Here is a 12,100-nt window from a genome sequence, read left to right as displayed (position 1 = left end):
AGACAAGTCGACAAGTTCAAAGTCTTCAATTGTCTCTAAGAACTCGTGCATTAAGCTACTAGGCCTATTAACCCATTTTTTTTATACGGGGATCTAACTTCGTTCATGTGGCCCGCAAAAACAATTGGTAAGTCTCAAAGACTAACCACGCTCTTCATCTCATTAAAAAAACTCATTTTAAATTGTGAAAAAACTAGCCTAATACACCACATAAATTACCCAACGTAGATTATCCTCCCAATTTCTTAGTTAAACGTTAACCGAGTATCTACCCAAATTAACATTTATTTTCTCATACATGTCTTCATTTCATGCCATAAGAATTCCACTCGACCCCCTATAATCAAGAGCTTTCCAACCACATAATTGTCAATTACATAGATTCCTTACCATTCACTAATTTAATCAAAAGTAATATCAATCAATTTAGGTTTGACCTTAAATGACTCCTTAGACAAATCCTTATAGAACTTGACAATACTTCTAGAGATTTCTGGTTCACTATTATGAACTCCCCCTCAACCGAGATCAAATTAATCACATTATTTTTGCTCGCACATTAGAGATCTCATTGAAAATTTGGTATTTTTATCCCCGACTCTTAATCGTGTAGTTTTACTACGTTGGCGTGTCCCAATTTTTTCCTCCTTACACATAGCGAGCAACTTTCTAACGATGTGAATCCGATCAGAACTAACCTCCTCTACAGAGAGTTCACGAATCTTCTTAGCCCCATCAATGACATTAATTTCATTATGTAAGTAATAAATATTGCACGGTCCCCTATGAATCAACTTTTGAGTAGCTTACATAGATTCATTAAGTTCATAAAAAAGTATTTGATAGAGAACCAACTGATGTTTGGCTCACCCACCATGATTGCACATGCGGTATAAAGTATTCATTAATCAACCATGTATTTTCAAATCTAAAGAGTCGAAATATCATCACCATCAATAGACGTTCTATCAAGGTCGGTCGGTAATCTCAACAACTACATAGAATGACCTTTTGAAATATATTAGAAACTCCTCAACACATTAATTCACTAATTAATAATATATCGATACAAGAATGAGCGTGACCCCATTGTCATTACATATGCTAAAGGTGATTGACCACCTTCCAAAGACAAGTCGACAAGTTCAAAGTCTTCAATTATCTCTAAGAACTCGTGCATTAAGCTACTAGGCCTATTAACCCATTTTTTTTATACGGGGATCTAACTTCGTTCATGTGGCCCGCAAAAACAATTGGTAAGTCTCAAAGACTAACCACGCTCTTCATCTCATTAAAAAAACTCATTTTAAATTGTGAAAAAACTAGCCTAATACACCACATAAATTACCCAACGTAGATTATCCTCCCAATTTCTTAGTTAAACGTTAACCGAGTATCTACCCAAATTAACATTTATTTTCTCATACATGTCTTCATTTCATGCCATAAGAATTCCACTCGACCCCCTATAATCAAGAGCTTTCCAACCACATAATTGTCAATTACATAGATTCCTTACCATTCACTAATCAATTTTCCAAATTTTAGTCTCATTAAAATAATACACCACAACCCAGGGTTCCCATTAGTGTACTTTTAAATTAGGTAGAAAGCTAACCCAAGTGGGTCAATAACATTCATCAAAAAATTTAGCTTAGATAAAAACATAACATCGACCAAGTCAAACGTCAAATCTCAACATCGAAACTAGGGGCATTAAAAACGATCAAATACTTTCACACGATTGATTATAATCACATTAAGACAAGTCTATACATTTTAATCCTTCTAGCGAATGATGGATAAAGAAAGGAACACAAAGAGTGAAATGGAGATTTAAAAAACAAGTAAGGATAAGAAAATGTCAATTCCTTGACTATCTCCAAAGGAGCCAAAGTAACTCTTGAAATTCGAATAGAATATTATCCGATTGAACTCGCTTGAAAGTCTTGAAATCACCACTTGTTGTTCACCCTAGACTCTTGTTCAGATTGTTAAACGCAAGAACAAAAGTGTATTAATTTTATAAGATATACCACGTTCATAGGAAAAGAGATGGTAATATGGCACTCATTATAGTTGAGATATTGAAAATCACCACTTATTGTTCGCCAAGACTTTTGTCGAGTTTACTAAACGCAAAAAAAAGTGTGTCAAATCTATCAGATATATCCCTAGTATGTTTAAGGAAAAACACTTTGAGTCCTAGAGTTCATAGTGCATAACTTCTAGAAGAGAAGTGAGATCTAACCTCATGGTACGTGGTTAAAAAATTAGCTTGACGTAAACTTCGAATATTAATATTGACGATATCGCTCGTACTAGAGTTCGAATTCTTAATTGATAAACTTTGTATCAAAAAAATGCACCAACGATTGGTCTCCTTTTGAATAGTCAAAGAGACAATATTGTACTGAACCGATTTCTGAAGATGTTTTGATATGACGTCACCAAAACGTGAGAAGGCAAAAACGCTAAGTACCTAACTTAAGTGGACAAGTTAAGTCAAACGTAAAAGATTTTAGTTTAAGCTGACAAGTTAAACACATTAGATACTTAGCCTAAGTGGAAAAGTTAAATCAAACACATGATACTTAGCTTAAGTAGACAAGTTAAGTCAAACACATGATACATAGCTTAAGTGGATAAGCTAATTTATTTAAAGTTTCTTAGTTTAATTGGACAAGTTGAACATATAATAACTTAACTTAAGTGGACAAGTTGAACATTTAATAACTTAGATTAAGTGGACAAGCTAAAAGACTTTTCATGTTCTTCGTTTAATTGGACAAACTAAGCCATAATCAGATCAAAAGCAGAAGCACTCCAAGGTTCTTAGTTTAAGCGGACAAACTAAGTCAAACACAAGAATTTTTATTTCTTAACATAAGTGAACAAGTTAAGTCAAACATCATAACACTTTTTAGTTCTTAGTTTAAGTGGACAAACTAAACCATGGTCGGGTCAAAAATTAAAAATTATCAAATTTTAAATGAACCAAATAGATAATTGTTGTATTTTAAAATTTTCAATAAACGTTATACCAGCATCAGGTTGGAAATATCGTGAAGGTGGCCATTGGGTTTTATCTCTCTATATTTTAATTGTTTTAATGAATAACAAGTTCGAAAAAAATAATAAATTCGGAAATTCAAATGAAGTGTCTATTAGTTCAGTTTGGACATGCGCTTTAGTAAAACTAAAATTTCCTCCAAACTTTGTCCAAGCTGGGCATTATATAGACACTCATTTTCGATCTTCAATTTAGAATTTTAAATAAATAAATCTTGAGCCTACAAAAATATTTTTTTTAATCATATACGGTTTCATTGAAAATTAAATTAATTTGGGGAATAATATCATATCCATTAAATACAAAATAAATTTTATCAAAATATTATTAATAAAATAAAGTGTTGCACATAAAATAAAATAAATAATAGTTTGATAAATAAGTTTAATTTTAAATTATTTTATTTATTATTAAAAATATTATTTTATTTTATATGTGTTACTAAAATAAACTAGCATTTAGCCCGTTCATTTGCACGAGTAATAATATAAAAACCGTGAAAAAAAATTACGGATAACATTTTTTATTTTATTTTTAACCGTTTTAAGTTTATGGGTGAGTCAACCCACAATCCGACCCAATTATCCATTTACTCAACATCATTATATATTAGTTAGTTAAAAAATTGAACTTATATTAATATTAAAACATCCCGCGTTTATCAAATTTGGTGTTGAATTTAAAATATAAAGTCTTTATAGCCTAGTTGGTTAAAGAGTTATACTTGTTTTGTTAGGTTGCAAGTTCGAAACATACCTCTAGCATTTTTTATTTTATTTTTAACCGTTTTAAATTTAAAAACGGGTCAACCCACATTCCGACCCAAGTATCCAAATTAACCACAGCTCTCGACCCGGCAATCCGGACACTTTAAAAATTAAGCATCATTATATATATATAGATTAGTTAGTTAAAAAGTTGAACTTATATTAATATTAAAACGTCCCGCGTTTATCAAATTTGGTGTTGAATTTAAAATATAAAGTCTTTGTAGCCTAGTTGGTTAAAGAGTTATACTTGTTTTGTTAGGTTGCAAGTTCGAAACATACCTCTAGCATTTTTTATTTTATTTTTAACCGTTTTAAATTTAAAAACGGGTCAACCCACAATCCGACCCAAGTATCCAAATTAACCACAGCTCTCGACCCGGCAATCCGGACACTTTAAAAATTAAGCATCATTATATATATATATAGATTAGTTAGTTAAAAAGTTGAACTTATATTAATATTAAAACGTCCCGCGTTTATCAAATTTGGTGTTGAATTTAAAATATAAAGTCTTTGTAGCCTAGTTGGTTAAAGAGTTATACTTGTTTTGTTAGGTTGCAAGTTCGAAACATACCTCTAGCATTTTTAATTTTATTTTTAACCGTTTTAAATTTAAAAACGGGTCAACCCACATTCCGACCCAAGTATCCAAATTAACCACAGCTCTCGACCCGGCAATCCGGACACTTTAAAAATTAAGCATCATTATATATATATATATATATATATATATATTAGTTAGTTAAAAAGTTGAACTTATATTAATATTAAAACGTCCCGCGTTTATCAAATTTGGTGTTGAATTTAAAATATAAAGTCTTTGTAGCCTAGTTGTTTAAAGAGTTAAACATGTTTTGTTAGGTTGCAAGTTCAAAACATACCTCTAGCATTTTTTATTTTATTTTTAACCGTTTTAAATTTAAAAACGGGTCAACCCACAATCCGACCCAAGTATCCAAATTAACCACAGCTCTCGACCCGTCAATCCGGACACTTTAAAAATTAAGCATCATTATATATATATATATAGATTAGTTAGTTAAAAAGTTGAACTTATATTAATATTAAAACGTCCTGCGTTTATCAAATTTGGTGTTGAATTTAAAATATAAAGTTTTTGTAGCCTAGTTGGTTAAAGAGTTGTACTTGTTTTGTTAGGTTGCAAGTTCGAAACATACCTCTAGTATTTTTAATTTTATTTTTAACCGTTTTAAATTTAAAAACGGGTCAACCCACATTCCGACCCAAGTATCCAAATTAACCACAGCTCTCGACCCGGCAATCCGGACACTTTAAAAATTAAGCATCATTATATATATATATATAGATTAGTTAGTTAAAAAGTTGAACTTATATTAATATTAAAACGTCCCGCGTTTATCAAATTTGGTGTTGAATTTAAAATATAAAGTCTTTGTAGCCTAGTTGGTTAAAGAGTTATACTTGTTTTGTTAGGTTGCAAGTTCGAAACATACCTCTAGCATTTTTTATTTTATTTTTAACCGTTTTAAATTTAAAAACGGGTCAACCCACATTCCGACCCAAGTATCCAAATTAACCACAGCTCTCGACCCGGCAATCCGGACACTTTAAAAATTAAGCATCATTATATATATATATATATATAGATTAGTTAGTTAAAAAGTTGAACTTATATTAATATTAAAACGTCCCGCGTTTATCAAATTTGGTGTTGAATTTAAAATATAAAGTCTTTGTAGCCTAGTTGGTTAAAGAGTTATACTTGTTTTGTTAGGTTGCAAGTTCGAAACATATCTTTAGCATTTTTTATTTTATTTTTAACCGTTTTAAATTTAAAAACGGGTCAACCCACAATCCGACCCAAGTATCCAAATTAACCACAGCTCTCTACCCGGCAATTCGGACACTTTAAAAATTAAGCATCATTATATATATATATATATAGATAAGAAAATAAATAATATATTAATGTTAGTTTCTTTTTATAAATAATTAGGCTAATACATATATATTAATTTGAATTTATTTGTTTTAGTGAGTTTATTTGAAGATACAAAGACCTAAATTACAGGAAAACTAGCTAGTAGTGGTATTATAGTCATAAATTCTAATTTTTTTTTTTTTATAGTAGAACAAAACAATGAAAAAAGTGAGAGAGGATTAACAAAGAACAACGGTGATTCACCAATTTTTATTTTTATTTTAGTTTTTCAAGATTTTGTCTAAATTAACTATTTTCGTATGTGAGATTGTTTGAGTATTAAATAAGTGAAAAAAAACTTCTAGCAATCTTTAGAAAGTATTTAAAAATATAATAATTTCTCATTTTGTTTTAATTTTTTTAATTTAAATGGTTGATTATGATTCACACAGACATAATTTAAAAGTTTTTTTTGTTTGAATTAAATTTATTTCACTAATTTTATATTAAAAAATATCCAAATTTAAATTTTAAAATTGAAAAATGGGATTGTCGTCTAACGACAACCCCCCACACAAAAATCGCAGAATTTGTAGGAACGAGAGGTTGAAAATGAAGTTCAGTAACCAACCCACTCACGACCCACTTTATTTTAGTTTTATTTTATTTTTCTTATTTTTTACATGTATATATATATATATCTTTTGAACCATTTTATAAAAATTCAAAAAATAATTAAATATAATATGTTTAACAAAAATAAATCTTTGGGTTCAAATATTTGTATCCCGATACCAAAAAAAATCTAAAAATGGTAGGGTGATTTATTTATAATCATAAAATTAATTTATGAATATAATAAATTTTAATTTTACATATTTTCTCATGTTCAAAATATTAGTTTATTTATTTATAAATAATTATTATTATACTTAAAATTATTGACCTATTTAATAAATATTAATTTTAAATTTAGTATTAAGGTATATACTAGATATTTTAAATTAGATAGAAATTGACAAATAAACAGATAAAAATGTGTAAAATATTTTCTAAAAATGGTCAAAATATTAGGGGTGGAGACTGTTTTTAACGGGCACCTTAGACATAGCGCGAATATCATTTCTCACGTGTAACCAATCAGCGAACCCCTAAAGAATCCCTTTTTTAAACACATTATTGTTATACACGCCAATAATTTATTTATTTTCCTAATTTTGTAAGAAAATTTAGGTGGCGAACAAACTAATTTTTAAACCATTCCCCAATTTGATTATTTATATTTCAAACATTTTGAAGAGATATTTATGTTTAAAATTTATTTATTAAATGTGAAAAAATTGTTTTTTCAGAGCGGAGATTTTTAAACGCGCACAGGTTGGATTGGGGGTAGATATGGATTCAAACATTCACTTCAGCCATTGCAAAACTCTTAGTACAGGTTGGATTGGGGTAGATATGGATTCAAACATTCACTTCAGCCATTGCAAAACTCTTAGTATTCATAGAACATGTTTTTCTCATGTACCTTATGGTTTGTGCAACTTCTTCGTTTTTATCTAGAAGGGAACTTCTCCAATCCTTCTTAGTGTTTTTCCATGAAGGTTCGACAACATCCTACAACTATTATTCCCAAGATTGGTCTTCAGTGACTTGGTAGCACCTCGGTTGCTTTGTTATTGGCCACCTTAATTTCCTCTTGACAACATTCCCTTCGTGCATAATGTTTACGCCACTTTTACTCCATCCTTTGTTGTCGCTATCTTTCCTTCATCGGTTTGACATGGATTAAGGCATTGCATAAGTTTGGTGCAGGAATGAGCTGAGAAAGATAAAATATTCACCAAAATTATCCATATGCCTTAGATATCTCTAATTGTATCTCAATGATTAGAGTGTTTTTGTAATTAGGTTTTTGTTTCTTAGTTTTGTTATGTTTGCATTATGGAATCATAGTTGTGTTTCCATGTAAAAATAAAATTGTATTAGTTTCAGCAAAAAAATGATCCAAATATATTCCTTAAATATTATTTGTTTTGTTTAAAGGATTAAATTATATTATTATGTTTGGTGACAACTTTTATGTGTTAGGAAAATATACCCAAATAGGGATGAAATTATTGATATTTTTAGTATATCAAAATATCGTTGTAAAATACCGAAAATATCGATTTTTCAGAATAACGATAAAAATAGTAATGTATGGTAACGAAGTTATGAAATTTTTAAAATTTTAATATATATTAAAATAATATTTATACATTAAAAATATAAATATAATACTTATAAATAAAAAATAAAAAATAATAACTAATAAATTAAAATTATAAATAATTAAATTTTAATTTCTATTTCAAGAATTAAATTTATAGGCATTATTAACTTTTTCAACCATAACAAATTATGGGTCGAAATCAATCAATCAATCTTAATAAATTTATTTTATTCTCAATATATATTAGGTCTCTTTAACCTTAATAAGATGATTTTTTTATCCCAAATAATTTAATGTTAATTCAATTATAGATACATAATATTTAAAAATTAAATTAAAATATAATTAAATTGTAATATTATTCAATATACACCATTTTTAAACATTTTATTTTACGATATATAAAACTAATTTGATTTACTATCAATACCGTATAATTCTAGGTATACCGTCGATATTGGGTATATCAGTCTAATTTTTCATATACTGAAATTTTCGATAAAATATGAATAAAAAATTATGTATACCCACCACTACTAAATGACATTTTGTTTCATTTATTAATCCAAGCATGGAAGCATTCATCACTTAAAACCATTCATTATTTTCAACACATTCAGTAAATTTATTTCATTCAACTCATTTCCAAAGCATTTCATAATTTGAAGATCATCTAGGCTCAAACCAATTCAATTCCAAAATAAACAAAATTCAAGAGATCAAATGTGGTTTCTGAATCCTAAAACATTATCAAGATACCAACCTGACTTTATTTTGTTTCATGGAAATCAATACTTTTAGGCCCTATTTGAAACTAAAGAAAAAGTATTTTAAGAAATTTCAGGTATCATTTTTTTTTCTCACAATTGGCCTAAACAAATGACCTCAAAAAAATTTATTAATCTACTTGATATCTTAACTAACATTTGGTAGATTTCATTAGCATGGGTTTTGGATTTTGGGACAGCAGCCAGCCAACAGTTTTAGCCAAAGTCATGCCATTTTGTGTAGATTTGCAAAAATGGATTTCTCACTCCAAATCCTTAATGGTCAATCTAGTTTAGATTTAGTTCTAATGTCTACCATCATGTTAAGACTCAAGTCCAAAAGGATTTTAAGAAGTGAAAATCAGGATTTAGTTATCTTTTTTATAATTTCAACTTAAAAAATTCTTTTAAAATTGGATTCTCCACAAAGACAAGAAGCTTTAAATAAACAAATCAATCTAATTCATTGCATTAAATGGAGGATGAATGGAGCAATCAAATGAATCTACATTGGCTTAAAAAAACAAGTTGAATCAAAACAGGGTGGAATTTGCATTTTAGAAATCATTTGTGTTCTTTGATTGACTCACCTTGAACTTTGAATATACCTTGCATTTTAGAAATCAACCTCTCTATTAGATTAGAGAAGACCTTAGAACATTTAAGTGAAGAACACATCTCAACAGTTTAAAAATCCAAAATAGGCAGAAACTTATTCTTAAAAGTTCTGATTGCGCAGTTCTCAAATTGAATGGTTTGAGCTTCAAAATCAATTCAAATGCAGAAATTTACAACATGAAAGTCATTCCTAACATATTTTCCTAGAAATCAACTTTACTCGAAGCTCTATTGTTCAGCTCGGTTACAAGTTATATCTATGAAACAGATTCACCTGGATATCATGCAATTGACTCTACACACTCCTAGATAGCCTACTCAACTTCACTTTGGCAGAATATGAAGTCATTTTGAACAAGTCACAAGTGATACAAAAATCTTCAATTGCATTTTTATCAATTTCAGTTTCGGAGCTCAAACGTGACACATCTAACCATTTCAACTCATCTAGATTATCAATGTCTTGAAAGCAAATCATACCCATTCTTCCTAAGCCATGTAAACCAAAAATTCAAACCAAATAGTCAAATACCATGTCACTTCTTCAACAAAATAGTTTGAATTTCAGCTTAACTATTTGTCTAAAAATAATTTGACTGAAATAGGTTTTAACCCTCTTCAGTCAATACAATATAAACTCATATCTCTCCAAAATTTATGAAAAAAATGATTGAAAAAAAATGGAAATTACCAGCCAACCAGAAGTAGTTTCAGTATAGCCATCCGAATATAAAGACCATTCTTAGCTTGTCTAAAATAAGCCGCCCTTGGATCATCATCAACATCAACCGTTATCTCATCAAGCCTCGGAAGGGGATGCATAACTACAGCATGTTTTGGCATCACGTTCAAAATAGACGTATCCACTATATACTTCCCTCTAGCTTCTTCGTAAAGGTCAATCCTCTCCCCAAACCTCTCTTTCTGAATCCTCGTTTGGTATACCACGTCGCATTTAGATGCAACTTCAATTAAATCATCACTCTCTTCCCATGTTACACCTTGGGAAGTCAGATAATCTTTTATGTCATCCTAAAATCATCCAAACAAAACTTAGCACATCCTGTTTCAAATATAACGATTATTATTCCATTAAAACCGAGCTAAATATATTTTGTACCTTCATTCGGACCACTTCAGGGGCAACAAAGTAAATCTTAACATCCTTATACTTGGCTAAAAGATATGCAAGTGATCTTACTGTCCTTCCATTTGCTAAATCACCAACCAATCCAACACTAATTCCGTCTATTTTTCCAATCTCTCTTTCAATCGTGTACACATCAAGAAGAGCCTGTTATATTAAAGTAACATGGATTAGGCAGATTTACAAATTTCGATCAAAATTTGAAAAAAACTAAATTCAAGTGTCTTGAAAGGTAAATGTTGAACAAAGCAAATGGAAATCTATGAATTTGAAGTACTTGATATGTAAGTTGATTTGATTAATTGATAGGGCCTAAAGTTGTCTTCTTTACAGTTAACTATATTACTGAGTTATGTCCTTCACTGCATTCCATACAGAAGATTTTCTAACTTAACTTGAGCTATTGCATTAAACTTCTCTTGAAAAACAGTTAGTTGTAAGAAAACCACTAAACAACAAAAACAAAATTACATATACCTGAGTTGGATGCTCCCCAGGACCATCACCAGCATTAATAACAGGAATACTAGCTGTGGCTGCAGCTCTTCGGGCTGCACCACTTTCAAAGTGCCTCATTACAATGATATCTGAATACCCTTCAACAGTTCTTATTGTATCTTCAAGTGTTTCTCCTTTAGCAGCAGATGAAAACTCTCTTGCATTCTCAGTGGTAAGAACCTCACCACCTAAACGTTTCATAGCTGATTCAAAAGAGAGTCTTGTTCTAGTAGAAGGCTCATAGAACAATGTTGCCATTAAAAACCCCTTTAAGATTTGACTTCCACCTGAATTCTTCACAATCTTCTCCATTTCATTAGCCACTTCAAATATCGCACTAAGTGTATCTCTGTCAAACTGTCGAGCTTCGATTACATCTTCAACTTCAAACTTATTTCCAAGTAAAATCGAATTGTTACTCTTGACATCTAAAGCTGAACATCTTTTTACGCATTGGGTTATCTTAGAAGACATAAAATTGAGATTGGGAAGAACCCATTTGTTGGAAATGCTTAATCTAGTGGGAGCTAGATTATTGGTGAAGTCAAGAGCTTTAGAAACATACATTGGTTTGTTTAATGAAATCGTATAGAGAGATGCTGAAGAAGCCATTTCTGAGAAAATAAAGATAGATAGGAAAAGATTTAGCCTTTGTTTTGTAGTGCAAGTTGAAGAGAGGATCTGAATCCAACCTGTAGCGGTGGAGAGTCCAGTAAAAGCAGCGGAGGTGGCGGCGGCGGTGAAATGCTGTCTTTAAAGTTACAAAGAAACGGACACTCTCTTGCTCGAAGGGAAATGTTTGGGCCTGTTTGTTTTCTGAACAAGTAGTAATCTTTTTTATAATTCTAATTTCTAAGTAGCAATAATTAGGCATAGTTTACTAGAAGAAAATTAAATAAAAATAGGCATAGTTTTGGATTTTAAGGTTTTTCTAATTTGTATTTAAAATACAAAAATTTGCTTTATTTAATTTTATTTATTAACTTAAAAATAAATAGTTCCTAAGATACTAAAATTATGATATCGTTCGAGTCCGTTTGCGCTAAGTTAAATGGATAAGTATTATTTACGGGTAATGTGTTTAACTCGCCGTGATTAATCCCAATCTA

The 12,100-nt window shown here is 29.9% G+C and overlaps 1 protein-coding gene across 2 annotated transcripts; it reads right to left on the bottom strand.

The window, feature by feature from the left end:
• Positions 1–7,335: 7,335 nt before the first annotated feature.
• Positions 7,336–11,807, bottom strand: LOC124942150 (aspartate carbamoyltransferase, chloroplastic-like). Of its 2 annotated transcripts, none has more exons than XM_047482580.1 (4): positions 10,971–11,675; positions 10,467–10,640; positions 10,038–10,378; positions 7,336–7,524 (listed from the first exon to the last, which is right to left on the bottom strand). In XM_047482580.1, coding segments are annotated over exons 1-4 (1,149 nt in total). In that variant the 5' UTR covers positions 11,604–11,675; the 3' UTR covers positions 7,336–7,523. The 2 variants fall into 2 exon arrangements, with proteins under 2 accessions (XP_047338536.1, XP_047338535.1); XM_047482579.1 differs by lacking the exon at positions 7,336–7,524 and adding an exon at positions 11,684–11,807 and having other exon boundaries at positions 9,828–10,378; positions 10,971–11,605.
• Positions 11,808–12,100: the final 293 nt, after the last annotated feature.

Source organism: Impatiens glandulifera, chromosome 6 (assembly GCF_907164915.1).
Source record: "Impatiens glandulifera chromosome 6, dImpGla2.1, whole genome shotgun sequence".
NCBI lineage: Eukaryota > Viridiplantae > Streptophyta > Magnoliopsida > Ericales > Balsaminaceae > Impatiens > Impatiens glandulifera.
The sequence above is the reverse complement of the archived record's forward strand: the minus strand, read 5'-3'. Positions and strand labels throughout refer to the sequence as shown.

What these genes read in the sequence shown, in the direction of transcription:
- LOC124942150 (XM_047482579.1), bottom strand. Translation starts at nt 11,603, where the DNA reads ATGGCTTCTTCAGCATCTCTCTATACGATTTCATTAAACAAACCAATG. An exon ending in CTGGGGAGCATCCAACTCAG is followed by an intron (nt 10,641 to 10,970) that starts GTATATGTAATT and finishes TTAATATAACAG; the next exon opens with GCTCTTCTTGATGTGTACAC. An exon ending in CTGAAGTGGTCCGAATGAAG is followed by an intron (nt 10,379 to 10,466) that starts GTACAAAATATA and finishes GGATGATTTTAG; the next exon opens with GATGACATAAAAGATTATCT.